This window comes from Genypterus blacodes, unplaced genomic scaffold (genome assembly GCF_046128005.1).
Source record: "Genypterus blacodes isolate CSIRO-AG114 ecotype Tasmania unplaced genomic scaffold, CSIRO-AGI_Gbla_v1 ptg000111l_1, whole genome shotgun sequence".
Classification (NCBI taxonomy): Eukaryota; Metazoa; Chordata; class Actinopteri; order Ophidiiformes; family Ophidiidae; genus Genypterus; species Genypterus blacodes.
Window position 1 is genome coordinate 456,612 of NW_027466915.1, and position 18,607 is coordinate 475,218.

The window sequence follows — 18,607 nt, forward strand, 5'->3', positions numbered from 1 at the left end:
CACTTAGGACGAAACATTACAATAATTAAATTTCAAGGTGGCCAAGAAGCAGGACCAAGAAAAATTGGAATTTAATGCTGGCTTCTATCACACCGAAGCATGATGTGGCAGTTGCATTTTTAGCCATTTGCAGGGCCAATGAAAGAAAAAGAACACGCGCGCGCACACACACACACGCGCACACACACACACTATGAGAAACATTGTTGCCAATTAATTCTTGCTCCTTAATGAAGACACAATGACAAAGAGGCACACTTGTCTGCTTTAACTCCATGTCATGTTACTTCCCACTTGGGCAAAACAATGCAAACTTAGGAAAACTATATTTTGATTTGTGAACTATTTAACTTGGTTTGGCAGAGGGTGGTAAAAAGATGTATTTAGTTTTAAAGGACTGCACCATTGATATGTATTAGTTTAACAGGGCGTATTTATCTGGTGTGCTTACCAACAAGGCTGTCTGGAGCTTAAGAGATTTGGCTGGAAAACAATTTTATTACTCTGAAGTCAACCAATTTCTCCAATACTAAATATGCCTACTTAGAAGAACTGAGGGATTTGCAAATAAACTTAATTTAACTTTAATTTAAACTTAACTTTTTCTCCAAACTGGGGACAGACATTGAGTGTTTGGAATTATTATACTGCAGTACTGATGCATATACTGTAATTGTTTCCTGTTGCATACAAATGGAAGGGGTTGGCATCGTCTGTGACATATAGTAATGTGTATAAGTACTTGTTAAAAATATGATGGGTAAAGCTGTAATACCTGTTTTGGATTGGTGAGTGTCTGGATGCCTGTTGCCGTGGCCACCATGGTGTGGCTGTTGCCAGGGCTGGGCTGCAGAGATAGAGTCAGGCCAGAAATTGCATGAACCCGCAGCTCCGTGATGGAAACCTTGTCATCTGTGACTGAGAACGGAGACTCTCCCAACACTGCATCCACTGCGAGGGGAGACTCCACCTGGAGAGAAAAGAGACCCTTTTATTGTTTCTGGAGGACATGACAGAGGTATGTCATTTAAGCGGAGAATAGACAACAGCTTTATTGTGTTTCTGAAGCTCATAAACCACATGACAAAACAATTCTGAATTAAAGTGGCTGTGGCTCTTGCTTGTTCTGCTCCTGAATCCCTCTGTCAATGCATCTCGGTCTATCATGGTGAAGAAACAAACACATGCACACACACACACACACACACACACACACACACACACACACACACACACACACACACAAACTCACACACACTCGAGATACAATCCATCAGCAACCAGACAACAAGGCCCAATCCAGTGCTTTACTATGCTTTCAAAGTGATGGTTAGTAGAAACACAAGCCCATCAAAGTGCCACTAGTGAGACACCAAAGCCATTTGAAGCCATCCGCTTATTTGGGTAATCCTAGACTTTTGACAGCCTTTTGTATCCAATAGTTTGAGCACTTTTTAAACATCATTTTCACTTTGCAATTGCAGCCAGAGGTCGTGAGGGACTTTAACAACAAGAGCCTTTCTGAAACACTGATTTTTAAGATGAGGAGAATTCTTTTCTCCCTTTAGCTCAAGCATTTCAGTTCCAGTTCTGCTCCTGTCGAGAAAATCTGCATTGCTGAAGAGGTAAAGTGTTCAGTGCTCCTCCCAATGATCATCAGCTGAAACAGTGAGACGGCCACCAAAACACTCATGCACAAGCTTTGCATTTCCACATTATATTAGGAGCTTTAAGTGGTGATTTGTAATTTAATGTGTGATGTTCACATTTAAGACAAAAGCAGCAGATCTGCTGTTGAGGAAATAGAAATGGATCTGTCTGACATTTATTATTATTTGTGTATTATTGATCTTGGTGGGACTGCATTGAGATTTTTCTTTTTCAATTTGGCTCAGATGTAGGTGTTATATAATTTGATGCTGTAATTTGTCATGTTATTTGATGGTGCAATGTCATTTGGCACATAAAGACTTGTGCCGAATCATCAATGGAAACAGATGCAGGTCTGCAGGTGTCTGGTTTTATTAATTTGTTCTGGAAATATTACAATTTCCTTTCTGTGCAAAATTGTAAACCCTCACACACACGCACATGCACACAGACACACACGAGTAAAGCTGCTAGCCAAACTCTTTATTCCAGCCCCTGTGAGAGCGCTCCATGATAGCTTGACAAACAGGCACCACATTGTTACCTCCTTTATGGAACAGGCTCGATTGAGGCTGAAGATATACATTATAGATCAGATCATGGCATCACTAGTTAGAAGTCCTTCACAATTCACACTTCCCGCATGTTTGCAGTGCATGGTGTAACAAGAGCAGTGTAATGCAATCTGACACACTGTTACAACACAAAGCTTTGTGTTTAGAGTTGAATTCCCTATGTATGGGAGCTACACTAGAATTTGAAATAACATGAGAAAGATGAAAATTTACATATTCTGCTAAATAGTGTTTCAACTTGAAGAATGGGGAAAGTAACAGAATGTTATAATGAAAAGGAAGGAAAGATGAAATCAGCTTCAAGGTCAGATACGCCATCGTGTCAGCAGTGACATAGTGGCCACCGACAAAACATCAGGATATTTGCTTGATAGTACTTCAAAGTAAAGCAGTTAAATTAGCACCAAATGGTCTCACTGATGATTTTTTAAATACCTTAGCCAGAGGATTTTTTTTAAATGTCATTGTCGTCAAAACATCAACACTGTATGGATATTGTTTGGCTGTGATGGTTTGATTAGTGTGCCGGAGAGTCTGGTGCACTTTCCACCATGACTCCAGAATGAAGTATTGATTTTCTGTTATTTCATAGGCCATTCTATTAGAGATTATATATTTTCAGAGGTCCATTAAAATGACAAAAAAAGAAAATCTCACTGTTAACAATCAATACTGAGAACTATGAACAAATGTCAAAAAGCAAATTATATACTACATTCTACATTGATCGTTTAAAAGAAAAACAATCACTAGAAAACAAATGTGTGTCTGTGTGATGACCTGTGCTGAAACACGTCACACTGTGTAAGTATTTACTCTGAAGCTGCCACGTAGCCAATTTCAGGGCTATTTGCGCTTCATGTTTGATCAATCATATCAATATTAACATATACACCTTCCATCTTGTGTGATATACACATTGAGAGGTTTTAGAGTATTCACAGATGAAGTTTGTGGTTTATAAAGTAATACTTGCAAGCTGTTGTTGAGTCTGTATTTACTTTTACACATGGAAATTAAAGTGCAACCACGCGCCACTTTTTATCACATAAAAAATTCTACCTTTGCTGCTGTCCTCCACTGTTATCCATTTGTGATGTTCACAGCATCGCAGGAATGATTTAGTAATACAATTCACTGCAGTTTGCCTTTTGTGCAGCCTCAGTAATTTATCACAAACAATGTGTGGAAAACACCCACCAAAGGTTCATGGTTGTTGTTGTTGTATTCATGTAGTGATTGGAAAAACAGAACAATCAGCACGACTTTAAAGAGTTGTTCCTTTACAAATTACGGAATGGTTTGGAGCCAGCATTTATCTGTGAAACGCTTAAAGAATAGGAACCTACAAGGCCTCATTTCTCATGACTCATTTCAATCTGTTCTTCTGATCCCTTTGGATCTGCTTTGTTGCTTTCAGTAACTCATAAATGAAATGTGCTGTCTTGTTTGCTAAAAACCAGGGGCCAGTCTGTAAACAAGGCCGGTGGCTAAGTTGGCAAAATAGTGGTCCAGTTCATTTTGGCAGAGTCTGTGTCTGTATGTCCAGTCAACACCATGTTGTGTCATCTTAATTGAGTGTGATTGACCTGCTGTTGTGTTGAGCAGCTCCCCTCAGAGTCCACAGCACTGTACTGTCTGAGGGAGCTGTCGTGTTCCAGCAGTAAAGGTGAGAACAGAAACGGATGTAACATCACGCATGCAAGAAACCAGCAGCAGATCCAGACCCAGACTATCGTAGACCTTGAGAATTGCATTTTTGCGCAGGCCTATGTGGAAGTACTGCTCCACCCCTGATGTCTGAGTTTTAAAACCATCACCTCCTGCTTCAGGGTAAACACAAAACTATTTCGACAAACAGTGTGTGATGCATATCGATTCATCACGCCTACAAGTAATGAATGATGAATGTGTTCTCTGTCATCTGCATTTCTCCCCGCCAGTGAGAAGAGGTCAGACGTACTTGTGTAGTTCCTTCCAGCTCAGCTCCTGCTTGTATTTGTCACCTCTGCTGCAGCCAGGAGACGTGAACTGAAGCATGAACAGAGTTAAGACTTTTCATGTTCTCCTTGCCGTGTGGCCTTCACAAACAGCTTCTTCAACTACCTTTGACACCTGATGCTAAGAGAAAAATCAATGATCTGTCTGAGCGGCAGATTGACACTGACATGCAGAACACATTTGCTCAGGTTTGGTGTATTGTTGGTGAAATTGAACGAACGCAGCTCGCATTGGCCAAGCTGCTGCTATTTTAAATAGCATAATAGATGTGTTATATTGGGATATAATTTATAACAAGTTGAAGCTCAATGCAAACATTCCCGTATCCCAAAGCTGACTCCTTCTGACACTTTGCATAGAATAATAAAAGATAGTAAATTACACACATGCAAGCTCCTACGACGTGAATTATGTTACGCTAACAAGGCTGTGATCAGTTGGTCTTCCTTCCTAGTAGAGACCCGTAGTGTAAAGTTTAATTCTCATAATCTTTATTCTGTGGCACTGATACAAGAGCATGATGTGCTTTTTGTCTTGTAAGCAAGTATAAGCTACTTTTCTTGACGTCAACAGCCTTGGTTTTTCGCTGTGTGGCGCTTCAGCGGCCGGTGTGGCGCAAGCCCCGCCTCTTCCCTGACAATATAAATACCTCTCACACATACTAGCATGAGTGTGCACCTAGACAGGTGCGCATACACATGCTACAATCACCTAGTATTCAAACAAGTATGGATGTACATAGTATTACTTTTACTTGTGTGTGTGCTCTTTTACCAGTATGTGTGTGCAATTTCAGTAGTCTATATGCACAAGGTTTTGCGTTTGTGTGTGTGAGAGGTGAGTTTATAGGTGCGTGGTTTCACTAGTGAGTATGTGAATGTAACATGGATGTTTTTGTGACCATGGCAGACTGCGTGCCTTCCCAACATGTTGGGTTATTCATAGTATAGATTTAAACTATGCAAATAAGATGATATACCTTTGAAGAATATTTAATGAGATTAAAATATATCAACAAAAGCTATGTGAGAATTTAGCTTTGTGCTAGCAATCACATGATTTGGATGCTTTCCTGGTCAAAGTCATCATTTACACCTGACAAAGCAAAATGCTGAATCACTGAAAAGCTCACAGTGGAAAACCACATATCGCTTTAAAATGTACACATATTGTACCACATATTGCTTTACATGATGTGAAGACAGAATGGAGCACATAATACAACATCTTCAACAGGTTTATCTGAAAATGCATTATATGTGTCATCCATTTTTGACAGCATCTATTTGATTTGCTTGTCAAAGATGTCAAAGACAAGAACAAATAAATAAAGCTTTACAGAAATAGAATATCACCCGTCTAAAGTTGAGTTGAGGAGTTTTCCACAGAAATATTGAATGCAGGTTTGAAAGCCATTCCTGGTCACACTGACAAGTCAGTTTGGATGGAGACAGGATCATTTACGCCTTTTACACTGAATGCTTTCTGCACAAAAAGCTGTGCTCTAGCTGATATTTTGATAACAAAAACAAAATACCCCTTTTGAAAATGCGTAAAAAATTAATACAAAATAACTTTCTACTAACATGTATCAAAATAAAATACCTGAAGTAAAAGTAATCTGAAGTAAAAAGGACATGGAACTGAAACTGAAACCATTGAAGACTACCACTACGTTTACTAGAATACTTGTAAACGTAAATGAAAAATCATATGACACCAAGTGAACGATGAAAACATGAAAATCACCATAAGGAGAACTTTACCGTTCTCACCATTTCTAGCCAATGAGTCTTACCCTATAGTATCCTACGGTAAACCAAAGAGTTCTACAATTACAAAGGAGACCAGAAAAGAGTTCCCTCCACAACAACATGGTCCCTGCTCCTCCTAGCAATTCTAAGCTGGCAGCCTAGTGTACCTGGTGTACGCTCACCAATATAATAATTGCCTTTCTCTCTGTGTGTGGACACGTTGGATAGATTTATTAGACAAAGTATTGGCAGGCAGAAGAGATGAGGAGAAACACAGGGAATGATTGTCAGCTTGTGTCTTACATCATGTCAGGAGTACTAGCTGTGTGTGTGTGTGTGTGTAGGTGTGTGTGTGTGTGTGTGTGTGTGTGTGTGCGTGCGTGCGTGCGTGCGTGCGTGGGCGTGTGTGACTTTTCTTCTGTACATAAGATATGCAGCTTCAGGAGCCTTGACAACATGTTTGTGGTGCTGCATGTGATCGGTGAGTTAGGTGATGTAGCTTAGTTATTTCAATACATTTAAGATTCTGATGTAGAATGTAAATGAGATTGTCAGGGATGCAAATTAACCTTGACATTTGAATGCAACAATTCTCTCCTCGTCTGCTGTTTCACAGGCTGTACAAGGTTAAGTGATCACATTTATGATTTGTCAGTTTTTACATATGGTTAAACGATCTGATTTACTCAAGCCCTGTCTATAGTGGGAGGAGCTTATTTATAGATTTGAGCTTTATGAACAAATCCAACATTTTCCTCAAACTCGTGTAATGTAGAAAACTATTCAGTCAGGATCAGGATTATTAATGATAATTTGACATATTTGATTCCACAAAGAACTGTGACCTCTGTATATTGAACCATCTGTATTCTGCGCTGTAGTGTTGAGATAATGGACAATGAGGGTAATTCATAAAGCAGTGCCAGATTTCATGTGAACCCATATTCCCTCATTCATGAAGCTGGTTACATTTTAGTATTTGCTTTGAACACATATCATGTCTGTTGGTAATGGAACTTAAATGACATCTTATCCCATTCAGTTGATCTCTAAAGCAGATAAAGCGTTCCTCTCTGATCTGACCTATCCATTTTGCATTTACACAGGAGAAATCAGTGTGAATCTTAGGTCTTACCTGAGCAGCAACGCTATCCCACTCAGTACATTTACATGCTAAACTGAATACATGAGTTTTGTCTTTACTGTTTTTAAATGCAAAAATTAGATTAAGACATACACATGCACAGAATCAATAAGATTCCACCGTTCTCTGAGTAGTATGAAGCAAGTCTGGGTGCTCAAAAGACGAACTGAAAGTATCATGCCACCTACTGAAGGTGGAGCTGCGTAGTTAGTGTAATTTTCTTTCTCAAAAACAATGTTTGCAAAATCTATGATCAGAGGAATCCAAACCTGTCTCTCCATTTCAGAAGCAGCGATTAGCAAAGCTATCTTTGTAATCCTATGGCTTATGTCCCCCTCATCTCCCACCACATTTAGTGAGTCTTCATAATTGTAGAATATAACCATTCATGTTACAGAACAAGTAGGGTTTACCATTTTCATTGTTTTACCTTTAAACCTTATGTTTCCTTATCTTTTTGTGCAGGGAGTCCTGGAAAGATTTAATATACTTACTAATTGTTAACCACCCCTCACAAAATAAAGAAATTAAACTAATGTCTGAAATACTTTACAAAATGGAAACCACCCCATATTTTTATTCATATACATGAGCTGGGGGACAATTTTGAATTGGACTCTAAGACTAATTCAAACTATTCATGAGACTGAAATTGCCTGTACAAAAGAGCATTGTTGAGAATTTCGGAAAATCTGCTAAGAAGTCCACTTTTCTCAGTAAAATATGCTCCATGCAATAGAAATCTTTTAACTTGTTTAAGACCTTTGTCATCTGAGTTTTCTAAGGCAGCAATCATTCCAGAAGGATGGCCTGCGACCCCACAGAAATCTCATTTCAGTTTCATTCATGATTGTTTTACCCAAGAATTTCAAGGATTTTAAGTTCTAAAATGCTTGACAATATTTTCATCTACAGGCAGCTAGAGTTTCAATTTGAGGACAGCGGTGGATACATCACTTAAAATTAAGAAAGTGAGACACTGTGGCGAATTCTGACAGATGACTTAATAAGTGGGGATGACATCCAGCAGGAAATGTGTCTGAATTGACCTCATTTCTGACCTTTGTGTAGTGGTGTAGTACAAGTTAAATGATATCGGACACTGTGTTAATTTGCTTAGATGATAAGGGAGTTGAAGGACACCTGATGTTTCTCTCTAGATCACTGCAATCCAATTACATTAGTTATTAGTGATCCCACAGCACCAGAAGAGCTTGATGATTTCAGTTGGGGTAATGCTATAGTATGTGAAATCTGTAAGAGGTACACAATAATTAACCTTACAATATCTTATTTATATTTTACAATAACTGTGTCATCTTGGCAGATTAAATCTTGTGTTAAATCGATGTACAATTATTAATTCCTGTCAACACATTTGAAATGATCCATTGCTGATTTAAAATACTGGAGTGGCAACAAATCTTTCCAGCCCGTTTCACCATGATCAGATGCATCCATCACACAACTATTCTTTCTCCTGACAGGCTCAAACTGTGATCAGGTACAGTGATCGAATCTCTCAGTGACCATTACTTCTATCTGGCCAGTGATGCATTAGTAAATCATTGTCAATGACTCCTATCCTCTGTACCTTTCTGTCTCTCTGAAGACTTCTACACTTGTTACTGCTGACACATTTATACCCCCTGTCATTGGCGACATCAACTGTAGCATACAAGGCAAACTCAGCAAGAACATCAAAGTTCAGTTGAAAATTTCAGAGGAGGATCACTGGAAAGGACAAATATGTCATCATCAAACTCTTGTCATTATCATCAAAAGCCCTATTCAGATGGAATTAGCTTTGGTCTGTAAAGGAACCCGTTAGCACAGTATGTCTGTGATGTTAACATGCAATTCTCAAGGGAGAAGAGATTGCAAATTATAGAGACAAGAGCATCTATTCCACTCCACGCTGATACATCATTAGTTTAAAATTTTCATTTCTCTTACTGGAAATGAGTTAGAGGAATGAAAATGTAAAATTGTGGGAATTGTGGCAAATAGTGTGTTATCAGTGGCCAGGATGCCACATGAATGCGGGCTGATATACTGCAGGATGCATATTTTGCTGTGGTGTCTGATGGGATGTGTGGCCTGAGGCACCGGCAGACATATTGACCTTTTGTGCACACTGTTAATTCTGTTAGAGCCTGAACCAGGTCCAGGTATACATATTAGGCATGTGTCAAGCAGCACAACTATGGCAAAAACTGTGCTTATTTTTTACTGGTCTTTCTTTTAGAAGGTAACATAAGCAGTAATCCATCCCACAGGAACATGCAGTCCAGAACATTTACTGACATGATCTCCTGGCTTCTGTCACATTGACTTTGTTACAGCTGTGATATCAAACTGCTTGATGATCTGTTTTTTACTAAAATTACAGCTAAAATTAGCTGCTTTGGTACCAATTAAATTTCCCTACTTCCAAACCCCTTGTCCAGCTGAAAGTATAAACCACGTAGTCGAAGTATCAATAGGTATCAATGATAAGATTCTCATGATACCAGCTAAGATGATCCATTTACCTTCAGCACAGTGGATCCCAGCTCCAGGCCCACCAGTACGGTCCTGTCTACCAGCTCTGCTATCCTTGGGTCGGTCACCTTCAGGGAGTCCTGGACCAGGTCTGTAACATCCACCTGCCAGTCGGGTCCCAGCATCGTGATGACCTGGTCAGTGCCCTCTGTGGAGGTGGTGTGAAACTGCGTCAGCACCCTGACCAAAGCCCGCTGGTACTGCAGGGTGCATCCTCGGCTCACCCGTCGGTCGTCATCTTCCTCGTCTGCATCACTGTCTCTGGTGCTCCTTGGAGAGACAGAAAAGTAGAGTTTGACAAATGAACAACAAAAAACTCACAATTTACAACAAAGAAATTTGTCCTTTTCATTGTTCAGTACATCAGCCTATGCAAAATGCCCAAGAAATTATTTTTGTCATTCTTCAGATTTTCCCCAAGTAATTGTACACATTTTCATTAAATCAATTCAACTTGTGAACTTGTTCAATCAATTCAACTCTCTATATATGTATATATATATGCATATATACATATCGCACCAAATCAAAACAGAGATTATCTCAAGTCACTTTACATACAGAGCATCAGTTCCATCAAATACACTGCCACAAGCTTAGAGTTTCTATATTTTTCCTCAGTTTCCTGCAAAAGGGAACATGATGTACAACAGTGAGTATGTGCTAAATGTCATACGCAAGATTATGTAGCTTTGGATTTATCCAGTAATTTCCATATTTTGACAATAAAAAAGTGTCAGGACTCCTGGTAATATCATCAATAGAGCAAATCATCCACATTCATCATTGATCACTTTCTCAAAGTGAGCAGCTGCTGCTACAATATGCACTGTGCTGTGCTGTACTGTTCTTGGGGGCCTCCTTTCATTTTATTTTATAATTTGACATTTTAACACTCATGAGAAATTCAGTACCACTCAACACAAATCCATCACATTATCAGTTGTGATGCGGTGGTGATGTGGAAAAGCTACTCCAAGGCAGCAGGAAGGAAAGATAAGCACCAAAAAGCTGGGATTTGGACTGATGCCCTTCTTATTTCACGAGAATCACAAGACCCCTGGGCAGTCGGGTTAAACATGCCAGGTGCATCCCCCACCAGGTGCAATCTGCTCTACAACAAGATGTATGGCTTATCCAACTTCCCTTAGCAGGCCTGAAAGTCTGCCAGTTTCTCATTAAAAAGCACCTCTGCTTAATGTTTGCTCTGACTTAACAATCAAAACACTTGACATTCAGAGGCAGAAGCAGCCGAGCTGTCAAAGTGTATATCCCACCCACTGATTTAAGGAACAGGACTCATTATTAGGCTCAGCACCCCTGTCCCAAGAGCTTGGAAAAGCTTAGGCAACACTCCCTCAGTATCAAAGTGCTTTGCATCAAGAAGCTTGTGTATCCGTTAACCTGTCCCACCTGCTGCATCTGATTCTTAATTCATCTTAGCGTATGACCTCTCCACACCACTGCAGTCCCACAAACAAGTACGGTAAACATCCTCCCTATCTTGGAGTAGCTAGTAAAATCTTCATGCTGCGTTGAATCTGAATGACTTATGCTTGGGAAGCAGGTTTGGGTTCGGCTAATCATAGGTTGAATACTTATCACGTGTGTGAGGTTTGCTGAATTTGGCAATTTAAAAATGCAGTAATCTTTTGCAGTCACTGTAATTTTCTGCATAATATTACATAATCAATTGCAGATTTAAAATGTATTGTGCTTTTTGATCGTTTTATCGTATTTCAATTTCATGTTACAATATATTTAGCTGATTCTTTTTAACTTTTCTCTAAAAACAAGTCAATCTTTCCTTGATGTGTTAATTGCAGAATATTGTCTATAAAACTTTGACATATTTTACAGTTTTTTTTCTGAATTACATTTTCATGTGAACATTTCAGGAGGATCTATGTTGATCTACATTTACTAACAAATCCTCTTTTCTTAACTCTGTTCTAATAATAGACTATTGGATCACTTTCAATTCATTGTAACACAAACTTATGAATTTCATAGGAATATACACAGAGTGAATCAGTGAAGGTTGCAGTGGAGAGCACATGGTGTGACATAAGATGTCTGCAAAAGTCAATTTTTGATGTAGAAACTTGAAGTTGTAAATATTTTATGTGAATGATTTCCTGAATAATATGTGCTTAACAAGATGGTTACATCCGTATTAACCATTTGTTGCAAAGTTAGACTAAACATGTGAGGGAGAAGCAACTTAACTTCAGGAATGTGCCACAAGCAGAGGGATGTGTGTGTATGGAGGAAACAACATGACAAGAAATTGAGAGAATATGATGACATGAGTGTTCTTTGTCTTATTGAAATAATTTGATGACATAACCTTGTCCCAAATCTTAATCTCTTTCCAAAAATTGATTTTTTTTTTGAATCCTTGTCATTTTTAATTGGTGAACTGTCTGCCAAGGTGTCATAAATCCAGCTCTCTTGGCATGATGGAAGTGAAAGGATGTTTACTTCAAACATGTATATCATAGCAAGGAGATAATGGCCCATTATCACATTCCAGTGGAAATCAGTCCAAGTCACCCGTTGCTTTTCTTAGTGAATGATGTTGAACAGGCCCTGAATTAAGTCAGTCACTGTGTAGAAAATCTTTATATTGTATTTATATTCTATAATGTGTGAGTGGTGCAGTGGTTAGGACTTGTGCCTCACAGCAAGAAGGTTGTGGGTTTGAGATCAGGACCTTTCTGTGTGGGTTAGCGTGGGTTCTCTCTGGGCGCTCCGGCTTCCTCCCACAGTCCAAAGACATGCGGGTTAATTTGTTGACTTCTAATTGTCCGTAGGTGTGAATGTGAGAGTGAGTGTTGTTTGTGTGTCTATGTGTGCCCTGCGATGGACTGGCAACCTCTCTGGGGTGTACCCCTGGATTGGCTCCAGCAACCCCGCGACTCACTAGTGGATTAGCAGTGATAGATAATGGATGGATGGATAATAATAATGTTGCATTGAGTCTCCTAAAACAACATATGGCAAAAATCCTAATTATCAAATATTGTTGAACATATTGCTGTTTAATAGCTTTTCTACATTAAGAAGGCATCTACTCTCTCATCAAACATAGCAGCTGGATCAATCAAATTACTTCTGACTTGATAATAGAATACATTAGAAAAGAGTAAAAGTGATCACAGTAATGGATTTTTCCTCTACAAAGCACATTATAGACCTCTATGCATCAGGCCTGTCTCTCATAGACTGCAATGCTGTGTGTTTGTGTCTTGCTTTAGGACATGCACTTTCTATTGTATTTAGAAGATAAGCAAGTTAACTCCATGGCAGGTGCTGAGCCTGCAGACTCAGTTGCTCATTCAGTTAAGGGCAAAGGAAAACCCTATAGGACACGGTCTCTTTCGCTCTCTCTTTCTTGGGTCAGGAAAAGTTTATCTTACGGACTCTTTTCCAGGAAATAATGTTAATATTAATAATATTTTCTCTCTAGAAGAATATTGTCAATTCTGATTACAGACATAAAAATCTGATGCAAGGATAACGCAGTCAGTGAACAATTGTACCATACTGAAGCTCATTTTAAAATATCATGCAAACACATCATACATTTGTAGGAGAAATAAAGCAATGCTCTTGTATTAACACTCGTTGGGGCACCGCATCCCAATGAGCTCCCTGTCATATTGACCCTTTGTACTCTGCTTTAAAGAAATGTAGACAGAAAAACCATTACCAATAAATGAATGTTGCTTATTTCTAGGTAGATAGACTAGCAACTTAATGAACGCAATAATGAAAGGATGGTGCAGCAGAATCAACATATGAAATGTAATGGAAGTGAAGGCAGCATTAAATTAATATCCAGTGATTAGGATCTATGTTAACATGCATTTACTAACTGCGCAATTCTTATATGTTAAAAGGTTAAAATTAATAATTTACAACTGGATCAATTTCTATAAACATTTCATAGTTGGATATATTTTATGTTCACGATATCCTGAATAATATGTGTTTTTACAAGATGGTTACATCCTTATTAACCACTTGGACTGAACCTGTGAGTAAGGGAGGCTGATACACAATTTATTCAAAGTAAAGTAATAAAAAATTAGACAAAACACACACACACACACACACACACACACACACACATACACACACACTCACACACACACACAATGTTGGTTGGATTGATCATATTTTTATGATCATCATCAAGCCAGTTTTCAGTCAGCAATAAAAATCACACACATTGCGGTTTATAAATGCCACACCAGTACTGAACCAATACCATAGTTCAAGGCTTCAACATTAACTCATTTGGCCATCACAAGACGATAGTACAGTACAGACAACCCTAAGAAACAGACACTGCTAGCTCACCCTTCATTCAACAGTGTGCATATGAAATTAAGCTCTACGGGATATAGCAAAAAAGATATGGTGGTACAGACTTATGATTTATTAATGCAAAAACAGTATATTGGAAAAGACAGTGCCAGCCCGCTGCCTTCAGCTGTAGCGCAGCAAAACAAAACTTTCTGCACCTCACACATTTGAAGTCAAGGCCAACAGCACCTCCCAAAATATCACTGTACCATAGAAAACAACAAGGCTCCTGTGGGAAGGACAGTTGAGTCTGTGTCAGTCACTTGAGTGCTTCTTGTGTGGTATTACGGAGAATGATGGTAAGTGTATTTGTCTGCAGGTTGTTGCTGATATTTCCAAGTACAACCATGGGGACAAATAAAGGAAAGAATGTACATCACAATGACAGCGTGACTGAGAGATTTTTTTTAACCTGTACTGAAATGAATTCCACTGGATCTACTGTGTGGCAATCATGAAAACTTAAAAAAACTCACAGTGGGTCGCTGATTATCATTTTCAAAACCACAAAATGGAAGTTATATGCATTGATAATAGATCAGCAGTATTTGTGGAGTTCAGGCAGTTTGCTTGAGACAGTGCATTTACAATTACCAATTTTTCACCGGAAAGAAATAACATAGCCGATATCATTATACGAGAGTTATACCATCATGTGAGGCGACCAGCAAACCCAGAGGGCTGGTAAACAAAGGCAAGCACAGCCAGCACTATTCAAACTAATGAGATATGAAACTCCCACAAATCTGAAAAAGGACATATATGATTCTTCATCTGCAAGAATGGTCTGGTGTTTTTCAAGAAAAGGAAAATAAGGCTGGTAAAGTGGGGATTTAAGCCACATTCTGAATGTCAAAATAATATAGCTTCTGTAATACAGCCTATCATAGCTCATTTGGGATCTTGTAAGATGTTTGCGAAGCACGCTAGGTCATTCAAAATACCATAATTCTTCAACTCCCTAAATAGGCCATTTGTATTCAGGTTGGATAAATATGAATTTGGTCTTTAGTGATATTCTCTGGTGCAGCAGCGACAGCAACCGCCCGCATGAGCATTAATGCTCCCACCATTTCTTAAATAAAGGGATGTGGGACTGTTTGCTCCAGCTTCATGCCTGATGATAATACCAGACATTCTAATGAGTGTGGGTTCCTTACGACTAAATGTTTCACCTGGGTCCTGGCTTGAACAGCCTCCTACTCCCTCTGCCACCATTTTATGGCTTGTATGAAACAGCTCATTCAATTTTTCATTACCTGCTGGATTCCTTCTATTGACAAGAGGTTGTATAATATAGACATGAAGGCCACACAATTGGCCTTGATCCCTTACAATTGCAGGGATATACACCCAACACAAGACAACCTGCCAAGGTCATAGACAAGCAAGCGGTGAAAGTCATTTGTTACTAAAAACCAATATATTTGTTATACAATACACTGAACAACTTTAGGCCACATTAAACTATGACTGTTCCTGTCAGTCTGGAGGAACAACTAAAATAACCAGCTTGATGGGCCAAACTCTGTTATCAATATTAATGTAAATGAAACAATGTCAGTGTACTGACTCAGTGTTGCAGTAGGTCTTTTCTTCCAGTGCTTTTATTGTTCAAACTAGGTTCATATGACTATAATGATGCTTAAAACAAGAGATATCATCAAAGCTAATGGAAAATGCTTATGACTGGGGTTCCATGCTCTTTGGAAAAAGGAATGGATAATAATGGACCAAATAGGATATCCAAGGAGTTTAAAAATGTTATACTACTTTTCTGTGCTTTCCTTACAGATTAATGAATAGAATAGAATAGAATGCAGAGATTTTAGTGAACTCAATCACAACAGCATGATCAGCACATTGGAATTTGCATGCTTACTGCCTCTGCATGGAGAACTGAGTCTTACCTTCGGTCAGGCAGGATAGGAACTCTCCAGCCTTTGATGAAGCTGAGGTTGTTGTCAGATAGTTCGACCTGAAGGGGAAGTTTGGGCACCCAAACTGTCAGCTCCAGCGGTGCACTCAGGTGCTCATAGCTGAAGATGACTCTGGCATTCATGGAGCCACGTGTCTCCTTCCCGTTGACGAAAACATAGTCACAATTCATGGACACCTGGGACAGATCAGGGTCAAAAGTCAGATCAGGGTCAAAAGTCAGAGACCATCTATATGGTAATGGTCACATTGGTGGCAGAGATATGTGATGATGATATACAGCATGGCATGGATGTGGTTGTCAAGCTCATAATTTATTACGAAGCATTTCAAGGTTCATACGTTGAACTGAGCAAATATAATGGCATTAAATCTGTTCAAAATTTCACATAAACCATGTCAGTTTGGGCACTTTCACACACAGTCCACATCAGAGTTTAGGGCTGAACAGAGACACTCTTGTATTTTTCAGATTTAAAATACACATCATCAATACACAGCAGTTTGATTGGTCCGGGTCTCACTTTGCTCCAGAGCAACAAAAAATGTGTTCTCATCTGAAGAAAACCATAGCATGTATTATATGAAAGCATAGTGAGTTTTAGAATACACTCATTTGGTTGACATCGCAGAGCAATTGCGATATATAACAAGAAGAATAGGATGCAAACTGTAAAACAAGCTTTTCCACCATGTGCCTTTTAGGCCCGAGAGTGCTGGAAAGAATCAGTGAAATCAGATGCTGCAGAGGTTTGCAATGATATCAACCTGCAGGCTTGTCAGCTTTGATGGGAACAACACTGATAAGCTCTGCTGTAAACAATGCTTATCGAGTGTCGTTGTTCTCTAATCTAATTTGCATCTCTCATGCAGTTAAATTACCTATACTGTGTAGAGTCCCGTTTGTTAAGCATGTACAGTGTAAATCAAGCATGCAAGCCACGTCCTCACCCCACCACCTCTCATCCCTGTTCTCAGTGTAATGATCTATGAACAATTACACACACACACATAATATGCCAACAAAAGCTTTTAGGTAAACAAATAAATCATGTGACACTAGAGCTGAGAGCAGTTTCACATTTCACATGAACTCAGCAACATGGCCCATTAGTAAACAGATCCAAACATTTACCTTTCATGAGATATTCATGCAGTGCTATCATTTATGACAAAGCCATGACACATTATATCAATTTATTATATGCAAATTTCTTTTTCAATCCTAGCAATTGCCATTTTTAACTTTAACCCATGCTTTAGCTTTCTCATCAAGTGAAAAAAACTTGCTCTTCAGCAGTATTTTAATAAATACTTGTCTCCTGTTACACTAAATTATTAACTGCAATGGATCTGGAGGGTTTTGGTTTTGGGCTCCAGTTGAAGATTTATATGGTGGTGGGAGGTGGCTGGCATTGTAATCAGAGGATCTAATCTTCTGCAAATGGAGGTCGGGCTGGCGAGTCTTCTCAGGGCTGGGGATTCATCATAACTGGGAGGAGAACTGAGTAATAAAATCCCCCTTCCATGCAGACAGGCCAGAGTGGGGGGAGGGGCCGGGGGCTGGAGGGGCTTCTTAAGATGACAGTCTTTCCCTCTGGTTCGGTTAATTCAATTTTATAGGACTTGACCCCATAATTTTCCCCAGTAGCTGGGCTTAGTTTGGAAATGCAATGTTATTATTCTGGCTGGGATACGTCTTATCTGTACAAAGTGAGTTACAAAAGAAAGAAAAGGAGTAAATCAACACAATGACCCAACCACCTTGATTAATGACAGTATGTCTTCTTGTCTGTAGAGCTGGGTAGAGCTCCCTGACAGATACTCTCCTTTACCCACACACAAACAAAGTCACACACTTGGGTCACAACGGTCCTTGTACATTCCAGCTTCAGCACTGCTTCAGCTCCTGCAGCCATTGCAGCTGATAAACTCGGCTGGCTAATTGTAAGTCAAAAGCTGTTAGCAGCTCTGTGTATCAGTTGCCCTGTGGAGGTGTGGTGTGGTGGGGGATTTGCTGAGGAGGAGCTTTCACACACTGAGCTGCCACATGCTGTCACACTCCTGTTAATGCACTGTGGCATCTTCCATGGTGCCAGCAGATTGTCTGGGTGGAGAGAGATCAACAGGACAAGTACAAGTGCTGCTACAATGGGTTTCATGAAGCATCCCAGTCACATGGCGCAGGATGAAAAGACCAGCTGTGTTAATAAAGGTGAAGACACCTAAGGGCCTTTCACGCATTAATTCCATAACATTAACTGAATTAATTGCTTGAACTGTTCCAATAAAGGAGCTTTGTCATTCATGGGAGCAACACTTGAGGTTACTTTACAGTGATGAGATACATCTGAAAAGACCACTAATGCTGTTATTCTCTCGTGGTACATGGTCTGTGTCCACAGCAGTAACTTGACGCTTTTGTTGCCACGGTGCATTGTGAAATAGCAGTAGTGTTACTTTTGAGAAGCCATAATGCTGAAAAACATTTTTAGTCTTTGCAGCAATGTCAACCTATTTAATACATAACCACTTAACTGCAAACCACTGTCAAATTGATGGTAAATATTTTATGTGGGAAAGCACCGACACTACCAGGCTGAGTGCAGAGGCGCAGTAAGAAGCAC

At 39.4% G+C, this 18,607-nt stretch overlaps 1 protein-coding gene across 2 annotated transcripts in view; it reads right to left on the reverse strand.

Annotated features, from left to right (window-relative positions):
* tmem132e (transmembrane protein 132E) overlaps positions 1 to 18,607 on the reverse strand; it is a 273,517-nt gene that overhangs the window by 7,167 nt on the left and 247,743 nt on the right. For both annotated transcript variants that reach the window (XM_076161302.1, XM_076161301.1), the window contains exons 6-8: positions 15,953 to 16,158; positions 9,659 to 9,938; positions 776 to 970 (exon numbers count right to left, since the gene is read on the reverse strand). In XM_076161302.1, the coding sequence (XP_076017417.1) occupies positions 776 to 970; positions 9,659 to 9,938; positions 15,953 to 16,158 (681 nt within the window). The remainder of the gene's footprint in view (positions 1 to 775; positions 971 to 9,658; positions 9,939 to 15,952; positions 16,159 to 18,607) is intronic.